At 39.0% G+C, this 19,703-nt stretch overlaps 1 protein-coding gene across 3 annotated transcripts; it reads left to right on the top strand.

Moving 5' to 3' along the window:
* The first annotated feature begins 1,246 nt into the window (after nt 1–1,246).
* On the top strand, nt 1,247–19,441 carry LOC141442827 (UDP-glucosyltransferase 2-like). Of its 3 annotated transcripts, none has more exons than XM_074107949.1 (10): nt 1,247–1,330; nt 9,458–9,606; nt 11,514–11,604; nt 12,941–13,109; nt 13,479–13,673; nt 14,391–14,610; nt 14,708–14,927; nt 16,622–16,841; nt 17,581–17,684; nt 18,896–19,441. In XM_074107949.1, exons 2-10 carry the CDS (start codon nt 9,463–9,465, stop codon nt 19,099–19,101), a joined length of 1,569 nt encoding a protein of 522 aa, XP_073964050.1. In that variant the 5' UTR covers nt 1,247–1,330; nt 9,458–9,462; the 3' UTR covers nt 19,102–19,441. The 3 variants fall into 3 exon arrangements, with proteins under 3 accessions (XP_073964050.1, XP_073964048.1, XP_073964049.1); XM_074107947.1 differs by lacking the exon at nt 1,247–1,330 and adding an exon at nt 3,552–3,657; XM_074107948.1 differs by lacking the exon at nt 1,247–1,330 and adding an exon at nt 6,450–6,558.
* The last annotated feature ends 262 nt before the right edge of the window (nt 19,442–19,703 follow it).

Raw genomic sequence — 19,703 nt, 5'->3', positions numbered from 1 at the left:
CAATATCTGAAATTAATTATGGCAAATATGCATTCCGGGGCAATGAATGTCTGTGTTTTGAGACAGTTTTGCCTTTCGGAAACCTTTGTCCTCCCTTTTTTCGAACAAAACGGGGACTATGCAACACTGTGGCATGCTCGATATTTTTATGGTACAGTAGGTGTATTAAATATGATTTTAACCTAAACTTTGTTTTCACGCCCGTAATAACAGACTTTGAAAGCCATACTTAAAAACCTCACGCAACAGTGCGCCATCTAGTGGGACAAAAAACGATAGCCCTGATTCTCGTTAACGCACCAACACCAACTTAACAAAAGCGAAAATACCGCCGCACCAATGCTAATCTCATTTTCGCACCAACGAAAATGAGTGTAACCACATTAGCATTCTGTCGCACCAACGACAGTTTGTAGTTACTCTGATATTTTTGCATTTTTCTTATCTAGTAATTAAAGTACGCGTGTATATGTCAATTATTTGCCAAGAACAAAATTATTTCAAATGGCATCGTCTGTTCTACAATAGTACATAAGTGCTGCTTGCACGCATTAGTAATTCCTACGCTAGTTCTTCATAAAATTAATCGTGTAATCGTCTCACGTTGCTTTTAAAGATTTTTTAATTTTTTATGTAAAAAAGAACTGATTAAATCAAATCTTAAGTCAATTTTAACATTTTAAACTTTCTTCCCGTAGTTAGATCGATCTATTTTCCCAAAACGGACCACTGGAGATGCTAGAAAATAAGATATTCCTATTCCTATGTTCACGAAAATTTCATTATGTATGCTACCGATCGTTAGATGGCGTTAAACAAAATCAAACAGATTCACAAATTCGTGCATATTTTGATGGAAAAATACAGCAGTCCTATTTAGGCTATTGACATATGCTGATGGATGTCAATTTAACAACGCCTTTTCTGATGCATCTAATTCGTTCGTTATACAAAAGTGATAGAAGTATTGTCATAAAAAGTGGCGCCATCGTGTAGCTGGTAGTGGAACTATTCAGTTTCCTCATTGGAAGCACCAACATACCAACCCATTTTGAAAAGAGCGTAAGTATAGCTGAAGCTCTTATACTTACAACGTTTATATACTTGTAACTATTTGTTTACTAATTCATATTGTCGAGTACAAGAAGGTGATAAGTATGATTTTGAAGCTATTGTGATTTTAACTGTATGATTTAAACCTTAAAGTTGCTGATTGCACTATGGTGTTAAAGATTAAAAGGTAAATGTCAAGGTTAAAATCACGTTGGTTAGGTGTTTTGTACGAGTATGACATAATCTACGCATAAGAGCAGTGAAGTGTTGAATCAACGTGAGTATTGCATTTTTAAGTTCATGAATTAAAGTATTATTTAGAAGTATTTATAGGTATTTGTTTATGCAAAGAGTCTCAGGAACATAACAAGAGATTGCTGTTTCAGCGATTTGCTAGCGTAAGATAATCATAACCTCACTCAGTACGCTTATTGCCTGTCTATATTCAGCCTTTTATTGAAATATATTACGTTATAATTTGCATAAATAAATACTTACATTAGGTACATAATAATCATAATCATAATATATTTATACCAATAACTAAAAAAAAATATCACAAATAAGTAAATAAATAAATATTTAATATCTTAAACTAAGTTAAAATGATTACTAAAAGTAAAATAAAAGTAACTAATAACTAAACTATCAGTAGAAAAAATTTGTACAAGAATCCCCCCGCGGCTGGACCCAAAGATGCTGGCAGCATTTCTTCGCTGTATAGCAATGCTTACGTTGTGCGAGGAAGCTGCCAGCTCTCTGGTCCCCTGTGGTATCCGATAGCCGTTTTGACAATTCTTCGTAAAGATTAAGTAAGCCCCCACGGACCTAAGGTCTCAACACGGAATGGAACAGAGTTGTATTCAGGCTCTATACTACAAAGTGCAAAATCCGAACGTATCTTCCCGTCCCCTGACGCTTTAACACGAGAGATTATTTAATATGAGAGTGAGAGCGACGGTACGATACGAAATACGATTTTCGTAAAGCCCCCCAGGGCCGAGACATGTATTTGTTTACCTTGAGTTTTTCCGCCGCTTCTGCTGCTGCAGCAGTAGGGCTACTGCGAAATTCGAAAATCGAAGAAATTAAAAATTAAAATCGTACCGTCTCTCTCACTCTCGCATTAAATAATATAAGCGTCGGCGGGACGGTAAGATACGAACTTCGACTCGAATTTCGTAGTAGCTCTACAGCTTGACTATTTAGCTGTTCCGCGGACATGGGACGGTGCTAGTGTGTCTACACAAGTAGCATCCCACACCAGCACACGACTCAATTGTGTATATGTATATTAAATGTAGCTATTTACAGAATGAAGTGATAAGTTTTATTGTATGAAAGAAGTCTTTGTTTTCTATTAACACGATCTACCCATGTATTTCAATGAGGGCTATCGCGTATGAATTCGCCGCTGGATGCGCTAGTATAGCGTGAGGTCTCCGAAATGTCAAATCTCATAGTTTTTGGGTGAGCTACGCGGGTTTATTTATAATTAGAATAACTTTGTGAATATTTTGCATTACCTGAAATTAATTATGGCAATTATGCGTTACGGGGCAATGAATGTCTGTGTTTTGAGACAGTTTTGTCTTTCGAAAACCTTTGTCCTGCCTTTTTTTCCGAAGAAAACGGGTCTACGCAACACTGTGGTTGCTCGATATTTTTTTGGTACAGTTTTAAAGTGTATTAAATATGATTTTAATTATAATCTTAACTTTGTTTTCACGCCCGTAATAACAGACTTTAAAAGCCACACTTGAAAACCTCACGCAACAGTGGCGCCATTTAAAAAGAAAAATAACGATAGTCCCCATTTTGACAATATTTTCGCCAATTTTAACGTTGACATTTACCGCCATCTACCGGAATACGATTAACATCTAAACCATCGACTATTTCGAACCTTCCATATTTCCACACGGGAACAACATAACGAAACACTCATTCTGAAATAAGTCCATATTATTTAATTATTTAGTCATTAAACTAACTAGAACAAAAACCAAACGAGCATCTTGATCGCTTTCAAGAATGTTTTTATGCTTTCGAGGAACGTCTAGACGCGTACCTACCTACTTTAGATATATCAAATCATAATTGAATTTACTATTTGATACGATATCAATATCAGGATATCGCACAAGGATTTATGAATATATTTAGGAACTTGTCCCACCGCTGACGAGGAAGCTAAGCTATCAATTCGCTCAAGAGACGAACAATAGATATAGAACCCGTGTCAGTGAAAGAGATGCATATAGTGAAAGTTAATAATAATAATTATTTAATTTCAAAACTCATAGCTTCATAATGACAACAATTAAATAAAAATATTTTATCTACACCCATACTTATAGTAAATCCTCAATTATGCGTTCAAAAACCATAGGTAATGACCAGCATTACGACATTGGATTCTATTATGAACACGGCTGTATCGTAATGGTCATTACAATACAGAAATCTGTATCGTAATGAGATTTCATACATCATTACAGCACGGGGGGGGGGCGCCGCAACCACGTGCAGCAGCAGGTCGTCGCGCGTGCAGCGGGCGCAGCTTGTGGGGCAGACATACCTACCTAGTTCTCGTTAATGCAGGTCATTCTCAATGGTTCTTGAATACATATGATATAGATAAAATATTGTATGCAACTGTACGTAACTAGGCCTTAAAACACTCATGTGACCCTATTATGAATCTCGGGTACGCCTCGTTTCATAAACCCACACTCATGTTTTAAGGACCCCTATTACGATACAGTTGCATAAAATACTATTATATTACATAATCAAAATAAAATAAATTACATGTCAGAGTTAGTTTTTAATCGCTGGTTATTCACAATACTGGCGAGAACAAGAACTCTCTCTCTCTCTCTCTGTCTCTATTTGTCTCTTTCTCTCTCTCCCTCTCCCTCTCTCTCTCTCTCTCTCTCTCTCCACAGTTTATTGCAGCGAAGCGACCATGATTGAGTAGTATTTAAAATACAAATACGTATTTTATATTTATATTTAAATTACTCCCTAGTAGTGTAATTAGGCCGTCAGATATTTGAAGTACCGCTTGGTACTTCAAATATTGGTACCGACGGTACGGCGTTTTGTATCAGTAGTATTTCGAATACTATGAATTGAAAATGCATTTTCGTATAAATACATATTTAGCGGTTATTTTAGTGAATGTTCTGAAGAAAAAAGTGCTTAATAGATTTTGTAATAAAAAATGACAACCGCTAATTAACTACAATGTCGATTCTTCCATTATTCTAGCTTATAGCCCGTTCACCTTCGGTCGGTGGTCAGACAAGCACCTAACGCTTAGTCATTGGCTTATGTAAATAGTTAGAGTTACCTGTAATCAAATACGAAAATAATACGGATAAAGTAAAATGCCACCTCACGATGATTTCGCGTGTGTAAAGTCATTATGAGTAAGCCAATTTGTCATAATGGTTTCATATTGTGAAATACGCAATTTTTTTATGATTGGGCAATCAACTTAGGCTGTGTCTCCTCCAGAGATGTGCGAGGATACGTTGCGAGGAATGGTTTGTTATGAACCAATAGAAACTCTTCATTTACCTATCGACGTTCAGCGCAGCTCTAATGGAAACAGCTCAGCGGAGCGAGTATAGGCGATGAAGTGTTTCTATTGGTTCATGACAAACACATTCTTTATAACACATCCTCACACATCTCTTGTGGATACGCAGCCTTAGGGTGGGCTTGCCAACCGTTCTGTTTTCCCAGGACATGTTCTACTTTTTGGGGTGCTCTGAGTTGCCCCGTATAGTTTTTAAGAAGCTTATTGGGTTTTTAAAGCGCCCTAAAAATACTTGTGTTTAATTTATATTTATACTATATAAATAAAATCAATCGAGCCGTTTTCAGTTTGAATTTTTACGCGACGATTTCATTTTTATTTTTATACTTACAGCTAGATAAATAGATAACATCAATAATATCATCCACGTACAACCGATATCTTACCAAGTAACTGCGCGTGTACAAGCCATCCCATCAACTTATCATGGACAAAAATAATAATCAGGAAAAATTGTTATCATTATAGTCCGGTCCGTGGTTCATAAATATTATTATTGAACTAAACTATACCCTACTTTTTCCCTGAAACTAAACGTGCACTGCAGCTATGTCTGAGCAACGCGCAACACATACACTGTTCGCTGTTTATATATGAGTTGCTCAAAGTTGTTCCTGCAGGCGTTTTGCGTTTCGTTTGTTTGACGTTTTGATTAAATTAGCTATTGTAAAATATGTTTACCTATTTAATGAGAAAAAGACCCAGACTAGACGCGAGGGATTGAGACAACGTCCCCGAGGTTTATGCTCCACATATGTCAGCTTGTTTGTTTTCTTATTTAGTCACTTAAGCAGCGACACTAGCGGCATCTATGCTGTAGCCCTCATCGAGAAACTTTCAGCGCCCCATTGGAACTAACCGCTCACCCGGACAAGAGATGTCGTTTTGAACATGAAACTACCGTGAGACTCACTGATATTAAATATAATGACCCGGATAACTCACGTCTTAAATCGAGTTTAGCTCGACATGTTTCGGGCTAATCCGTAGCCCTACGTCTTCGGAGCAACGCGACTCAGCGGCTGCTGCAACACGCGCACCCAAACGCGCGTGTGCGCGTGTTGCAGCAGCCGCTGAGTCGCGTTGCTCCGAAGACGAAGGGCTACGGATTAGCCCGAAACATGTCGAGCTAAACTCGATTTAAGACGTGAGTTATCCGGGTCATTATATTTAATAAGAGATGTCGTTATTAAGCAATCAAATTAAGATTGTTTATTTGGAATCTTTTTGTATTTTTTATTTCAATTCCAAATTTTTTGTTACTTTTACGGTTATCCCGTAAAACCCATTTATAGTTTTTTTTATTTTTTTGGAGTCGGTTTTACTTTTTTTAAAAATCTTTATATACTATGTATTGATGATGATGATTGATGATGATAGTCATAATCAAGTAGTCAGAATCGCAATCGTTTTTGCCGCTTCTTTCTGTCACACGGTATAGAATGAGGGTAGAAAGAAAATTAAATGGTGTATGCGATCGCGAATGTCAGCGCGTTAGACAATACCTTAGAGAAATGTTCTTAATCTGAGGACAATACCGCCATTCTGAAATATTATTAGTAAGGATTATTATCTTTTGCCGTCTAGAAACTAAAAAAAAAGTATCGATGACTTAAAACAAAAGAATAACAAGAAGAAAACCACAACTCATCCATGTTTTGCTTAAATCCCTTTGTCTTAAAGGTGATATTAGAACATATTGTTTATTGACTTGATATCTTTTTATTTTTAACCTAAGATAACAATTATCTGTAGTAAACAACGTCCTACACGAGTTTCCTAAGTAATCTGTGATAGCTGATAAGGTAGTTAAGTCATTCATATTAAACATAATATAAAGAAACGATAATAGTGACTGGAGTAGGTATCAAACCTGCGCAAGACACGACGCACCTGTAAGTAGCCAGTAACTAATCTATTTTTTTCCTTTTACAAGCCAAAAGGCTCTCCAATGAGGTAGTTTCTTGGTGAAAAAATATACTCAGCGGCACAAAATTTGGCCCACTCTACATACAAAATTACTTTTCTCAAAAATGTCCGTAAAAGTTGACATTATTCTTAACATATCAGAAAGTGAAGTGCATAGTTTATGGTCAGCGAAAAATTAAAAAGTTAAAAAGATTGCAGGCGCGCTAGCTCGACAATAATAAATTAGCGCGCCTGCAATCAGTCACAACTTTTTTTTTAAGTTTAAAAGGCCATGGAAATGTTGGCACAAGTCGTATACAGCCAAATCTAATGGGCGGTATCAGATATTTTGTTGGAACTCGCAGGCTCGTCCGTTTAATACTCATACTCAGCCAGCAATTGGCTACTTCCAGGCCACAACAATAATCTACTATATTTCTGCATACATTTGAGGGCCAGATTTTTTGCCGCTCAGTATATTATGCTATTTATTCCGCCAGTTAGATGGTCAGAAAATATTGACACGTATTTTTTTCTAATCAATCAAACAAATAAAATTTATGATAATCTAACTGTCGACAAATTTGTTTTTCACTTCTCACCCTCGTAAAGTTGGTAGGTATTTATGCTGGATCTAGGCGACATAAAATTATTTTTTACGCTCTAGTGCATAAAGTTAAATCTTCGTCTAAGACCAAGGTAATCAGGTGTCAACAGACACAAAGAAAAGTTTCTAAGTATATATTTATTCAATATTTTTTATTTTATGTTAAACTAAAAAAACAATAAAATTAAAAATTTATAATTATACGAGTATAGCAAAGCATGAACAATAAAAGGTACCTAGTAAGTGAACAATTGTTTTCACTGCTGCTATTTTATTTCCCCTCAATGGAAGTGAAAAGCAGTGTAAAACTCGAGCATTAAACCCATTTTCCAGTTAAATGGCTCGTTTTATGCTCTTGTTGTACAATCTAGGTACTATTTTTAGGAAACTGGCTCATTATTTTCTAAGGAAACCTCTGACTAGCGTCTAGGAATACTGTGAAATGAGTTATTAATAAAAAAAAAGTTTATTTTCACAACACACTTTTTAATGTTTTTTGCCGGTATTAGTTTTCTTAGTCTTACCTACCTATTATACGAGCACTTCTTATACTTTTTGTACATTTCATTTTTGATTCGGATTTTCACCGGATTTTCAATAAAAAGGTACACTCGAGGTCCAAGATATCTTTCCACTTTAGTACCTTGTCACTTTATGCCATTTTATACAAAGTTCAAACATGAAGTAACATCGACAAGGTAATAAAGTGTAAAGATATTTTGTCAGCGACTGTACATATCTTTTTCTAAAAAATTGTATTAAATTATTTTAAGAGACTGTGCGTGTCAAGTACATTGAATCAGATAAGTTTAATGAAATTTCCTACTTTGTCACCAAAATTCTTTATTTCGTAACTACGAGCACTTTTTCGTGGTAATGGTAACCTAATCTAAAATTATCTATAGATAACTTATCTATATAAGTATGTTTATTCGTTGCCTAGTATTTATAGTACAAGCTTTGCTTAGTTTGGGACTAGGTCAATTGGTGTAAATTGTCCCATGACATGATGATTTATTTCGGTGCCCATCTGGCATCTACTCTCATAATTATGCCAAGTCATAATGTAATGTTTGTCATAATGTTTGTTATTCATAATTTTTTCCCGTCGAAAACATATTTTTTTAGAAATCAAATTATTTAATGGTTATCTTGTAGAACTCTATTAACCTATATAGGTTAGGTTTGTTTTACTTAGGTATATTATTAATCATATCTTATTCCGAACAATTTAATGTATTTATAGTCTGTCAAAAAAGAGTAGTCAAAAACAGTAGTGTAGAAATTAAACTAAGAGTAAAAAGAGTTAAGTATGGAAAACAATACATTATGTATGACAAACATTACACCGCCGCCGCATTCTTGCGCCGTTCGCAAGACCGGCAATTTTTGCTGATTTGGGACCATTTCGTGACATACTCGTACAACTTTCTTAATTTTTAATACCTTTTTGTTACGCTACGTTACTTTGTCACGAATAAATGATTTCTATTTCTATTTCTATTACTTCATGAACTATGGACCCTATGGGTCCATACCCTATTTATCTATTTATTTATTAGACATCCCTCCTATCCTTTGTATCCTTTGTACATCTTTTTTACTAATTGTTATTTTCATATGTGATGTGTTATGTACGATAAAGAGTTATACAATACAATATTATTTAAATAATTTATTGAATCAGGCGTTACTTTGCGGAGGTCCATATCATTGAACTAAAAAAAAATCTTTGCTCACCCGCGACCTTTTATGATAGCTAATTTTATGCAAGATGCGTGTTCATGCAGTTCCTCAACCTCCACAATGTAAGAACACACACAAACCACACAAACCCATCTATCACCACCACCACACTACACTGACGCATTTCGAACTCAACCAGAGCTCATCTTCAGAGCAACACAACCGTACACCATGCTAGCAGATGTTAGACCATGCTAGCAGATGCATATTAGCTACCATAAGGGCGCGGGTGAGCAAATTAGTATTTTATGCAACTGTATCGTAATAGGGGTCCTTAAAACACGAGTGTGGGTTTATGAAACGAGGCGTAGCGAGGCGCGTGACGAGGAGCGTGAGCGTGGGCGCGGGAGGGGGCGTGGCGAGGTGATGTCCATTACGAAACAGCCGTGTTCATAATATAATCCAATGTCGTAATGCTGGTCATTACCTATGGTTTTTGAACGCATAATTGCGAATTTACTATAATGGTGTAGATAAAAAATATTTTAGTTCATTTACGAGTACGATATTATTTACAATCCCTTGTCTTCCAGCCACCATGAAGCTGCCCCTGCTGCTCTGCCTGCTGGCACTCTCCACGGCATACGGCCACCGAATCCTCTGCATGTTCCCGGTGCCCACACGCAGCCACAACATCCTCGGGAAGGGCATCGCGGATGCGCTGTTGCAAGCTGGACATGAGGTCATGAACATTCCAGCCTGAAATCCTGAGGCCGTATTGTCTAATGTTTCTGGCACTCGCGCTCACAATCAAATGGACGTTCTGCAAACAGGAACCAACCCACACCTACCCCCAAAGATAAAATAACTATGCAACAAGTTACCAAAATGCACTCTATCAACTCGATAATTTTGAGACGGTAGGCTTACGAAAAAAAAGGGAAAAGGACGTAGTTATGCAAAGAGGGACCAACCCACACCTCCCCCCAAAGTTGAAATAACTATGCAACAAGTTACCAAAATGCACTCTATCAACTCGATAATTTTGAGACGGTAGGCTTACGAAAAAAAAGGGAAAAGGACGTAGTTATGCAAAGAGGAACCAACCCACACCTCCCGTGGGTTGGTTCCTGTTTGCATAACTACGTCCAAATGACAGTTATTTCGTCAGTTGCTTGCAATCGCAAGTGTCAGAAACGTTAGGCAATTCAGTCTCGGGCCCTATAATATCACGAGGTGCAAACTCGGACCTGGCGTCTCGATCTGAGGCTGACGCTAAATATTATTTAATACGAGAGTTTCAGTAACATCCTGTGGAACCCTATGGGTTGGGTTTAGGTTAGGTTTGTTTTATACAATCCTGAAGTATTAGGTTAGGTACGTTAAACTGGTGGGCACTGGCCCTATTAAATACTACGAAGTGCAAAATTCGAACTTCGTGTCTGCAGGGCTACTACTAAACTCGGAACTCGAAGTTCATATCGTACCGTCCTTCTCGCTCTCGTATTAAATAGTATAAGTGTCAGAGGGACCGCACGACACGAATTTCGAGTTACGAGTTTCGTAGTAGCCCTGCTGGTCGTCCCCCTGACGCTAATTCATATTACCTATTTTCACTTCTCATTATTAAGTAGGTACCTACTTGACAATCATTCTGACTTCCCATTTTCGAAGACATTTTGGCAAGATTATAATTGACATTCTGAACCCGATTGCATAACAAAGTAGGTACAAGCTAATAGTATTAGCGATTTTGTACTGAAATATACTAATACTATTAGCTAATAGGAAAATTCAAACTAAGTAAATTACTCTATCTTTTCTTTGATAAGAAAGGCCCAATACGGGCGTGTTATTATTTTTTTTAAATTGAATTTGAATTTTTTACAGGCTAGTTAGGGTTTCGGAGCTAAAATGGCAAAAACGGAACCCTTATAGTTTCGCCATGTCTGTCTGTCTGTCTGTCTGTTCGTCCTCGGCTTTGCTCAGGGACTATCAATGCTAGGAAGCAGTAATTTTGCACAGATATATATGTAAACTATGCCGACAAAATGGTACAGTAAAAAAATAAAAAATAAATGTTTAGGGTACCTCTCATAGACGTAAAGTGGGGGTGTTTTTTTTTTCTCATCCAACCCTATAGTGTGGGGTATCGTTGGATTGGTATTTTAAAACCATTTGGGGTTTGCTAATACAATTTTCGATTCAGTGATTTGTTTGCGGAATATTCAACTTTAAAGTGCAAATTTTCATTAAAATCGAGCGTCCCCCCCCCCCCCTCTAAAATCTAAACCGGTGGGTGGAAAAATTTCAAATAATTCAGGATGGTAGTAAGTATATCAAACTTTCAAGGAAAACTATAACGGCTAAGTTTGCTTGAGAATTATTAGTAGTTTATGAGTAAATAGCAGCCTAAGGTAAAAATATACCTAAACTTGGAAGATACAGTACCTAACCTACACAATACGAAATCCTTAGAAAAATATTACTTAATTTTTTTGTAATGGCTACGGAACCCTATTTTGAGCGTGTCCGACACGCTCTTGGCCGTTTTTTTTATGTCAAATAGCTGGCAAACGACCACGCAGATCACCGCCCTGGACACCAACAGCATTATTAAGATTAGTTAAAAATATGTTATTATTTCAGGTGACCTACGTAACTCCGTACCCTGACATCATGAAGCCTGCAAAAGGATTGAGGGTTGTCAACGTCAACGCAACTCTGAAAATATTCGAAGGTAGAGACACACTTTTTTGTAAGTAGGTAAATAATATTCCGCGAAATGTATTACAAACAAAACCCTGCATTCAAATAAAAAAAAAACACATTCAAATCGGTTCACCCGTTTAAGAGTTACGGTGCCGTGCCACACACAGACACACATAGCGGTCGAACTTATAACATAACACCCCTCTTTTTGCGTTGGTGGTTAAAAATAAAATATACACATACATAAGTACAATTATAAAACTAAAACTGAATATAAGCTGAACTAGAAGTTCAATATCTCAAAGACGGCTAAACCGATTTTGATTAAACATGTCTGTCTAAGAATTAAGAACCATTGCTAGAAAACCTGCTTTCAAAAAAAACGCATTCAAATCGGGTCACCCGTTTAAAAGCGACGGTGCCACAGACAGACACACAGACACACATAGCAACAAAACGTCAAAGCGCAATGACAAATACAAATTATAAGTGTAGAGTTAGAAATGAAGTAGAACTACTGACTTAGAAAAACACACGAACATCTTTAAAAATAATGATAGTATTCAAAAATAAATGCAATCAGCTGACATAAAATGAAAAAATATTTTTGGGGTGTCTGAGGTTTCAGTTATTTAATGAACACCTTGTTCCTGCGGGCAAGCGATAGACAGTTAAATTATTCGCAGATGAAGTCTAGACATCCCCAATTACAGCACACTTAAACTATAGTTTGCTAAACGGCTAGGGCTGGTCAAGGACGAAAACAACGCTGACCCAAGCACCCCGCAAAGCTTAACGGGACAATGCTGCTCCTCTCCTGGCTTTCCTGCAAATGCCTGAAACATGACTGTGGGTAGATAAGAAACCTCTCGAATCCTCTGTAGTAAGCCCCAAAGAGTTAAAGACATATAGCTGGGTAAAATTACTTTGACCTTTAATGCGACTCCACCTCAAGAAAAAACTACCTGGTTTTTCACCAGCACCAAAGCGTGTATAAATATCTGATACGACTCTATTTCTAGGGCCGCTAGGACCTATCGTATCCTCCGATATTTCGGACATGTGACTCGACGTGGGGAGCACTCTATAGAGCGACTTGTGGTGCAGGGAAGGGTAAATGGGAAAAGATCAAGAGGACGTTCTCTCATGCGCTGGACTGACCAGATAAAAGCCCTAACAAATACTCCTCTCAACACTTGCGCCAGAGAAGCGAAGCCAGGGAGAACTGGCGTAGAATTGTTCGACGTGCTACGTGACCACGACTGCTCTGCCAAGAGTATCCGACAAAGAAGAAGAGGACGTATCAGATATTTTTCCACGCTCCGCTGGGGCAGATATTAATGCAGGTGGTTTATTACTTCCAGGCATGGACATCATCAACACAGCTACGAAAGGCGACTTCAGAAAGGTGCTCGCATACGGCCGGGATATTATCAGCATAGCCATGGAGACGCCGGAGCTCCAAAATATCCTGAAGAAGGAGGACTTCGACGCCGTTGTCAGCGAGTGGTTCTTCTCTGACGTTAATGCTGGGTGAGCCTGCTCTTTTTTTCAGTTTAATTCACTGTCCTACACATTGGTTCTACCAAATCGAGAACCTCGTACATGCACGCCACGGACTTACGTGCCCACAATGTAGTAGCTTTAAACAAAAACTCCATATAGCTAAACTAACACGTTCCTTTTGCTAACGGAAACCAATCAAATATCCCTTTACTTTTATCAGGACCGGATTTATGAAAGGCCATGCGGCACTATGCACCTATATAATAAAGATTTTAAAAAAAGTGTTTCAACAGTCTTTTCTCGCCTTAGAGACTTTGTCTCCTTCGTTACTCCAAGGTCTTCAAACTTCTAAATCCGACATTAGCTTTAATCTACATCTTCATCCATCCTTTGCAGCATCGCGGCAGCGCTCCGGGTACCCTGGATCTTACTCAGCGGTACAGTCATGAGCAGCCACATGGAGTCCCTGGTGGATGACATCAGGACCACCGCCATCATACCCGCCTTACTTGCAGAGTTCCCGATCCCCATGAGTCTGTGGCAGCGTCTGATGAACACGTTTATCACCGCCGGCATGACCTTCGGGACTTGGTGAGTAAGTTATGACCGGGAAGACCATCATGGCTAAGAGTGCAAGTAAAGCTTGGTGCATGTATTATCTCTTGCCATTGATTAAAAAAGCCGTGGTGGCCTAGTGGTTTGACCTATCGCCTCTCAAGCAGAGGGTCGTGGGTTCAAACCCCGGCTCGCACCTCTGAGTTTTTCGAAATTCATGTGCGGAATTACATTTGAAATTTACCACGAGCTTTGCGGTGAAGGAAAACATCGTGAGGAAACCTGCACAAATCTGCGAAGCAATTCAATGGTGCGTGTGAAATTCCCAATCCGCACTGGGCCCGCGTGGGAACTATGGCCCAAGCCCTCTTGTTCTGAGAGGAGGCCTGTGCCCAGCAGTGGGACGTATATAGGCTGGGATGATTGATGGCAATACGTAACGTAGCGTACTATAAAGTATCAGTGGACTAATTGGACTGTGAAACGTTTTAACCGCCGTATTTAATGCGCATGCGTTAATGATCTGAAACCAAAAAATCAGCTAGGGATTTAAATTACAGAGGCCTTAGTCTAAGACACTTGAAATCACAATCGTTTTCACCACTTCTCTCTGCAACACGGCATAAGAAGAGGGCAGAAAGGGATGGTGAATGGTATCGCGAACTTCAGCTCGTTAGACAATACGTCTGAAGCCCATATTTCACATATAGTTCTTATCCTCGCCATAATAACCGCAAATTCAACAAATTCCAGGTTAGACCAAGCCAGCAACGAGGCTCTCTACCACTCCCTCTTCGGGCCGATCGCGGAGGCCCGCGGCGTGACTCTTCCCCCCTACATGGACGCTCTCTACAACGTATCCATCCTGTTCAGCAACTCGCACCCCTCCATGTCGACCGCCCAGAGTCTGCCCCCCAACGTGGTGCAAATAGCTGGGTACCATATTGACATGAAGATTCCACCGCTACCTAAGGTAAGCTGAATGGACATCGAGAAGACCGGAAATGTTGAGTCAGATTCTTATACTGACGAAGCCAACTTAAACTTCCTGTTTATTTATCATAATGCAGGACCTCCAAGACCTCTTGGACGGCTCTCCACAAGGCGTGGTGTACTTCAGCATGGGTTCTGTCGTCAAGTCTGCGGCGATACCTTTAGAGCAGAGGCAGGACCTCATCAGGGTTCTCGGAGCCCTCCCGTACACGGTGCTGTGGAAGTTCGAGGAACCCATCGAAGGGCTGCCGAAGAATGTGCATGTTAGACCCTGGATGCCCCAGCCCAGCATTTTGGGTGAGTATTTAGAAAGTGACCAACGTGTGCTGCCGGTGATGACATTGAATGCGAGACGTGGTGCTTCACTATATCAGCTCAGCGAGCTATGGAGAGAGCTATGCTCGGGGTTTCTCTACAGGACCTCTCAGGGTTCCGTCATAGCCAAGCGAATTAGCTCGTTGAAGTGGCAATGGGCAGGCCATATAGCACGGGGAACGGATGGCCGTTGGGGTCGAAAGGTTCTCGAGCAGAGACCGCGGATCGGCAAGCGCAGCGTTGGACCACCAATGAGATGAGAGAAGCCGCTTCCAACCGAGGCAACTTGAGGTCTATGGGGGAGGCCTATGTCCAACAGTGGACGTCCTACGGCTGATATGATGTTGATGATTTAGAAAGTACTAGCAGTTGCCCGCGACTCCACCCGTTTACCATAACTTTTACGGTGAAGAAAAACATCGTGAGGAAACCTGCACACACAGGCGAAGAAATTTAATGGTGTGTCTGAAGTTCCCAGTTCCGCACTGGGCCTACGTGGAAACTATGGCCCAAGCCCTCTCATTCTGAAAGAAGGCTTTGTAATGGACGTAACATATACATATATGCTTAGATGATTATGATGATCTATTGAAAAAGTGGGATATAATATGAAACTACCGTGAGACTCACTCATATTATAAAACCGAACTCGCATCTTAAATCGAGCTTAGCTCGACATGTTTCGGGCTAATTCTTAGCCCTTCTTCCCGGTGCAACTCAGTCGTGCGAGCTGGCGGTAGCGCGCGGTGGGCGTGTTACAGCAGCCGCCGAGTCGCGTTACTCCGGGAAGAAGGGATACGAATTACCCAGAAACATGTCGAACTCAAATGTGAAACCAATTTTATAACAAATAATTGAACCGACTACAAAAAACCATGAAAATAATTTTCTACCAGTCTGAAGTCGGTCGGTGCCTCAGCACGAGCCAGCAGGAGTGGACCTATAGTCACCTACCTCAATTACGCACTTTATATTGGGCTTCAATCACTCCTGCTGGCTCGTGCTGAGGCACCGTCCGACTTCAGACTGGTAGAAAAATATTTTCATGGTTTTTTGTAGTCGGTTCAATTTTTTGTTATAAAATTTTTTTTTCACGCTTTTTGGTGTAAATAATATAAGATACTATAGTTTAATATCAACTGCTCGTCACCTTTTACGAACGATTGCTTTTTCCGATGCGGAGACGTTCATTATTGAGGAGTCCTGGTGCTTCGGATCACCACCCGTTTTACCATATGCATTACGAGGAGCATAAATTGCTTAGCAACTGTGTCAAAGTAATTAAAATTCAACCCGTGAAATACTTGTTATTGAGTAGTAACTCTGATGGTCAACTGTGGTCTTCATCATCAATTTCACTTCACCAAATGATGATTTTCAATAGCAAATGCACGAGTTACTGCTAAATATATCCAAATTACCATAGGTGTCCCTACAATATTTGAAGAGTTCCCTCGATTTCCTTAAGATCCGATCATCAGATCCTAATTTGCTGCTTATGGGACCTAATTGAAAGCATTCCTAGACAAATCGGTTCATAAATGACGGAGTTCCTAAGAAAAAAAAAAAACAAATTCATATAATGACGGAGTTCTGAGGTAACAAACATTATATAATATTACAACCGAATTTATAACCTCCTCCTTTTTTTGAAGTCGGTTAATCGTCATCCCCAGCGCACCCCAACGTCCGGCTGTTCATCACGCACGGAGGGATGCTGTCAGCATTAGAAGCCGTCAACGCTGGTGTCCCACTCCTCAGCATCCCTGTCTACGGCGACCAGAGCACCAATGCCTTCCGTTCCGTCGTGGCGGGCTACGCGCTCAGAGTACCTTTCCGACCCTGGTCCGCTGCGGCGTTCGAAGACGCGCTGAAGGAGATCCTTGGCAATGACAGGTCGGCCATTGAGATTTTTAAATACCAGAAATTACAGTCAACATCCCGTAGGAGATATGTCTAATCTAAATCTATACTTTTTTCGTGCAAGACAGTAAATCTTATTCAATTCTTAGACCTTCACCCATAGTTAAGCAACGTTTCCACCAATGTGCAAGGATGTGTTGCGTTGCGAGGAATGTTTTTGAGTAACAAATAGAAACGCTTTATTAACACATCGTCGCACAGCACATCTCTAGTGGAAACAGCTGAGCGGAGCGAGGATGTGTAAATGAAGCGTTTCTATTGGTTCATTGTTCGATACAGCGCCATCTATAGTTCACCTGCTGAATTAGATAGCTTGCTAATAATCAAAATGATCGATGCCCGTTGACATTCATGAACCTCATTAGTTACAAAATAAAACACAAAATGTGGTGGCGTATCGCGCATCAATATAAATAATGTTTTTAAGTTTGTTTGTCACTGTTCTATTGCAATCGTGTTCGGAGTAAAAGGTCTAATAAACCAACCGATCTCTCATTTCGGGCACCCAATTTTTCATTCATGACAAACACATTCCTCGCACATCTCTGGTGTAAATTAAACGTTCAACAGTTATCTAACAAATGTACTGCTAAATTATTTAAAAAAAAACTAACCAATCTGGCTGTTTATTTATTGAAGTATATTTAGTCGTTAGTAGTAGGTACCATGTAGTACCTTACATGCAAGCTTACATGTTAACTTTTTTTTTCAGTTACTACAAGAGAGCAAAACATCTGTCCAAGGTGTTCCATAATCGGCCCGTCGAGCCTTCAAAGCTAATCTCACACTACGTGGAGACAGCTATCGAAACGCAAGGTAAAACTTGAGAAAATAATAGTTTAGCTAATTAGTCACTCAAAACGTGTAACAAATAAAAGCGCCATCTCGTGATGAGTAGCTTCAGTTGTTTTTTTTTTATTGAGTCGCCTTAGTGTAGCGTTTTACAGTGACGCTTTCGGCAGCGCAGTTGGTAACCGTCGCGGGCCAAGAGCTTTGCGTCTCTTGGATTGTTAATCGTTACATAATTTAACGTTCGTTTCGTTTGATCGTGTTAAATTTGGGTAATTCTGGGAAGAATAAAAAATGCAGATTAAAGGGTTTGGTGCCGACCGCTTCAGTTGGTGATAGCAAAAAAAGGGCTTTTATTTCTAAGAGACAATCCTTATATACTAGTTTAACAACGCTCTTTGGGTTGTTTACAGAACTAATTAATTAAATACATCATTTCGTAGATTTTCGGAAAGTAGTACCATCAGGTTGGACTAGATGGCCCTGCTTATGTAAATCGTTAAATTAATACATTTTAGAGATCGGTTACATAGTTTTACGGCCTGCGCTACCATCCGCGCTGGCGAAAGCGTGACTAAAACCACACTTAAGGTTCAAAGCCACTATGTCCTTCCTTTTGTTTATGAGTTTAAAGTTTTTAAATTTTATATGAGGCACTCTCGACTTACGCTCTCGTAGAGCATCAGTGCATTCTCTCAAATAATTAAATTTAGCGACGCTGTCTTAAACATTGTAAAGTTCGGTATTAACAATAAAACGAGAGGGATACGTTCTTTCTAAGTAACAGATCTTTGATAAAGTTTTTAAATGGAAAATTTTAGTTCCGGGTTTATCACAGTTTTCTATTTCTAATCGGTCTCAAATAAAGCACTATACTATACTACAGTAATTTATGACTGTATGTCATAGAATCTTCAGTCTTCAACACTACGTAAAATTAAAAGCTTGTAAAAAAGTGGTCTCTTTCACTCTTGTTGATGGCAGTATTGAAAGTGTAGTTTAGCTACTATTAGCGCTATCTAGTGACTAAATATAGAAACTCCAATATTCTGTACCCTGCTATCGAAACACAACTTCCAACACTAGGAATAACATCTGCAAAGAGACCATGGGCGTCGCCAGGGGTGAGCAGGGAGGGGCACCTCCCCCCCTCCCCCTAGAGATTCTAAAAAAGTAAAACAATAATATTAACGCCATCTATTAGCGAGTAGCATATAACTTTTCCTTTTTTGTTCTAGGTGCTTATCATTTGCGGTCACCATCGCGCCACTACCAATGGTACGAACGCTACATGTTTGATCAACTCGTCGTGATACTAGCCGTTCTGTATATCTTAGGAAAAATATTAAAAGCCTTATTTAGGTTTATTAAGAGCTTATTTGTAGGAAGTAAAGTTAGTAAGGTTAAAAAAGAAACAAAATCGAAGAAGGTTAAAGCACAATAAATTTACTAGAGAAAATGTGGAGTTAACGTCAAAGTTTCCATTTTTCGGAACTAGATGGCACTGGCCTTCTAGATGGTGTTTCGAAGGATGCGACTTCAAAATAAAATGACCCAGAGCTACTAAACACATTCCTTAGAAGTGAAATTTACAGAACAAAATGTCTTCAATTTTTTAGAATAATAATTTATTTTCACAACACAAAAGCTGTTAATGTGATAAGATTAGTAATAATTCGATTTTGATACAATTTACAAAAAAAAATACAATCTGTTGCATGAATGAGGGTAACTTCAAGTCGATATACAATTTAAGATAAATAAATTAAACGTTTTTACTCTAACAGTGACTTTTGCTTCTATCATATATGTTTTCGTTTACACAAATTTAACACAAGCTTTTTTGTTGACTGTACTTGCATTTCATCTAGTCTACATATGTATACCAAATTTCAGGTCAATCTAACCACTGGAAAGACCACAAAAAATAACCTTAAATTTTGGACTGATCTGGGACAAAGCATACGAAAGGTTAATGGGTAAAACTGCATGACTATTCCTTCATCAGACCCTGGATACCAATCTAGGTTACACCCTAAGACGACT

The sequence above is a fragment of the Choristoneura fumiferana genome, chromosome 26 (genome assembly GCF_025370935.1).
Source record: "Choristoneura fumiferana chromosome 26, NRCan_CFum_1, whole genome shotgun sequence".
In the NCBI taxonomy this organism is placed as follows: domain Eukaryota; kingdom Metazoa; phylum Arthropoda; class Insecta; order Lepidoptera; family Tortricidae; genus Choristoneura; species Choristoneura fumiferana.
This window is presented reverse-complemented; position numbering and strand designations above follow the sequence as displayed.

Coding starts and splice junctions, on each gene's coding strand:
- LOC141442827 (XM_074107949.1), top strand. CDS start 9,463: ATGAAGCTGCCCCTGCTGCTCTGCCTGCTGGCACTCTCCACGGCATAC. Junction 13,110..13,478: donor TTCTCTGACGTTAATGCTGG/GTGAGCCTGCTC, acceptor CATCCTTTGCAG/CATCGCGGCAGCGCTCCGGG. Junction 16,842..17,580: donor GAGATCCTTGGCAATGACAG/GTCGGCCATTGA, acceptor TTTTTTTTTCAG/TTACTACAAGAGAGCAAAAC.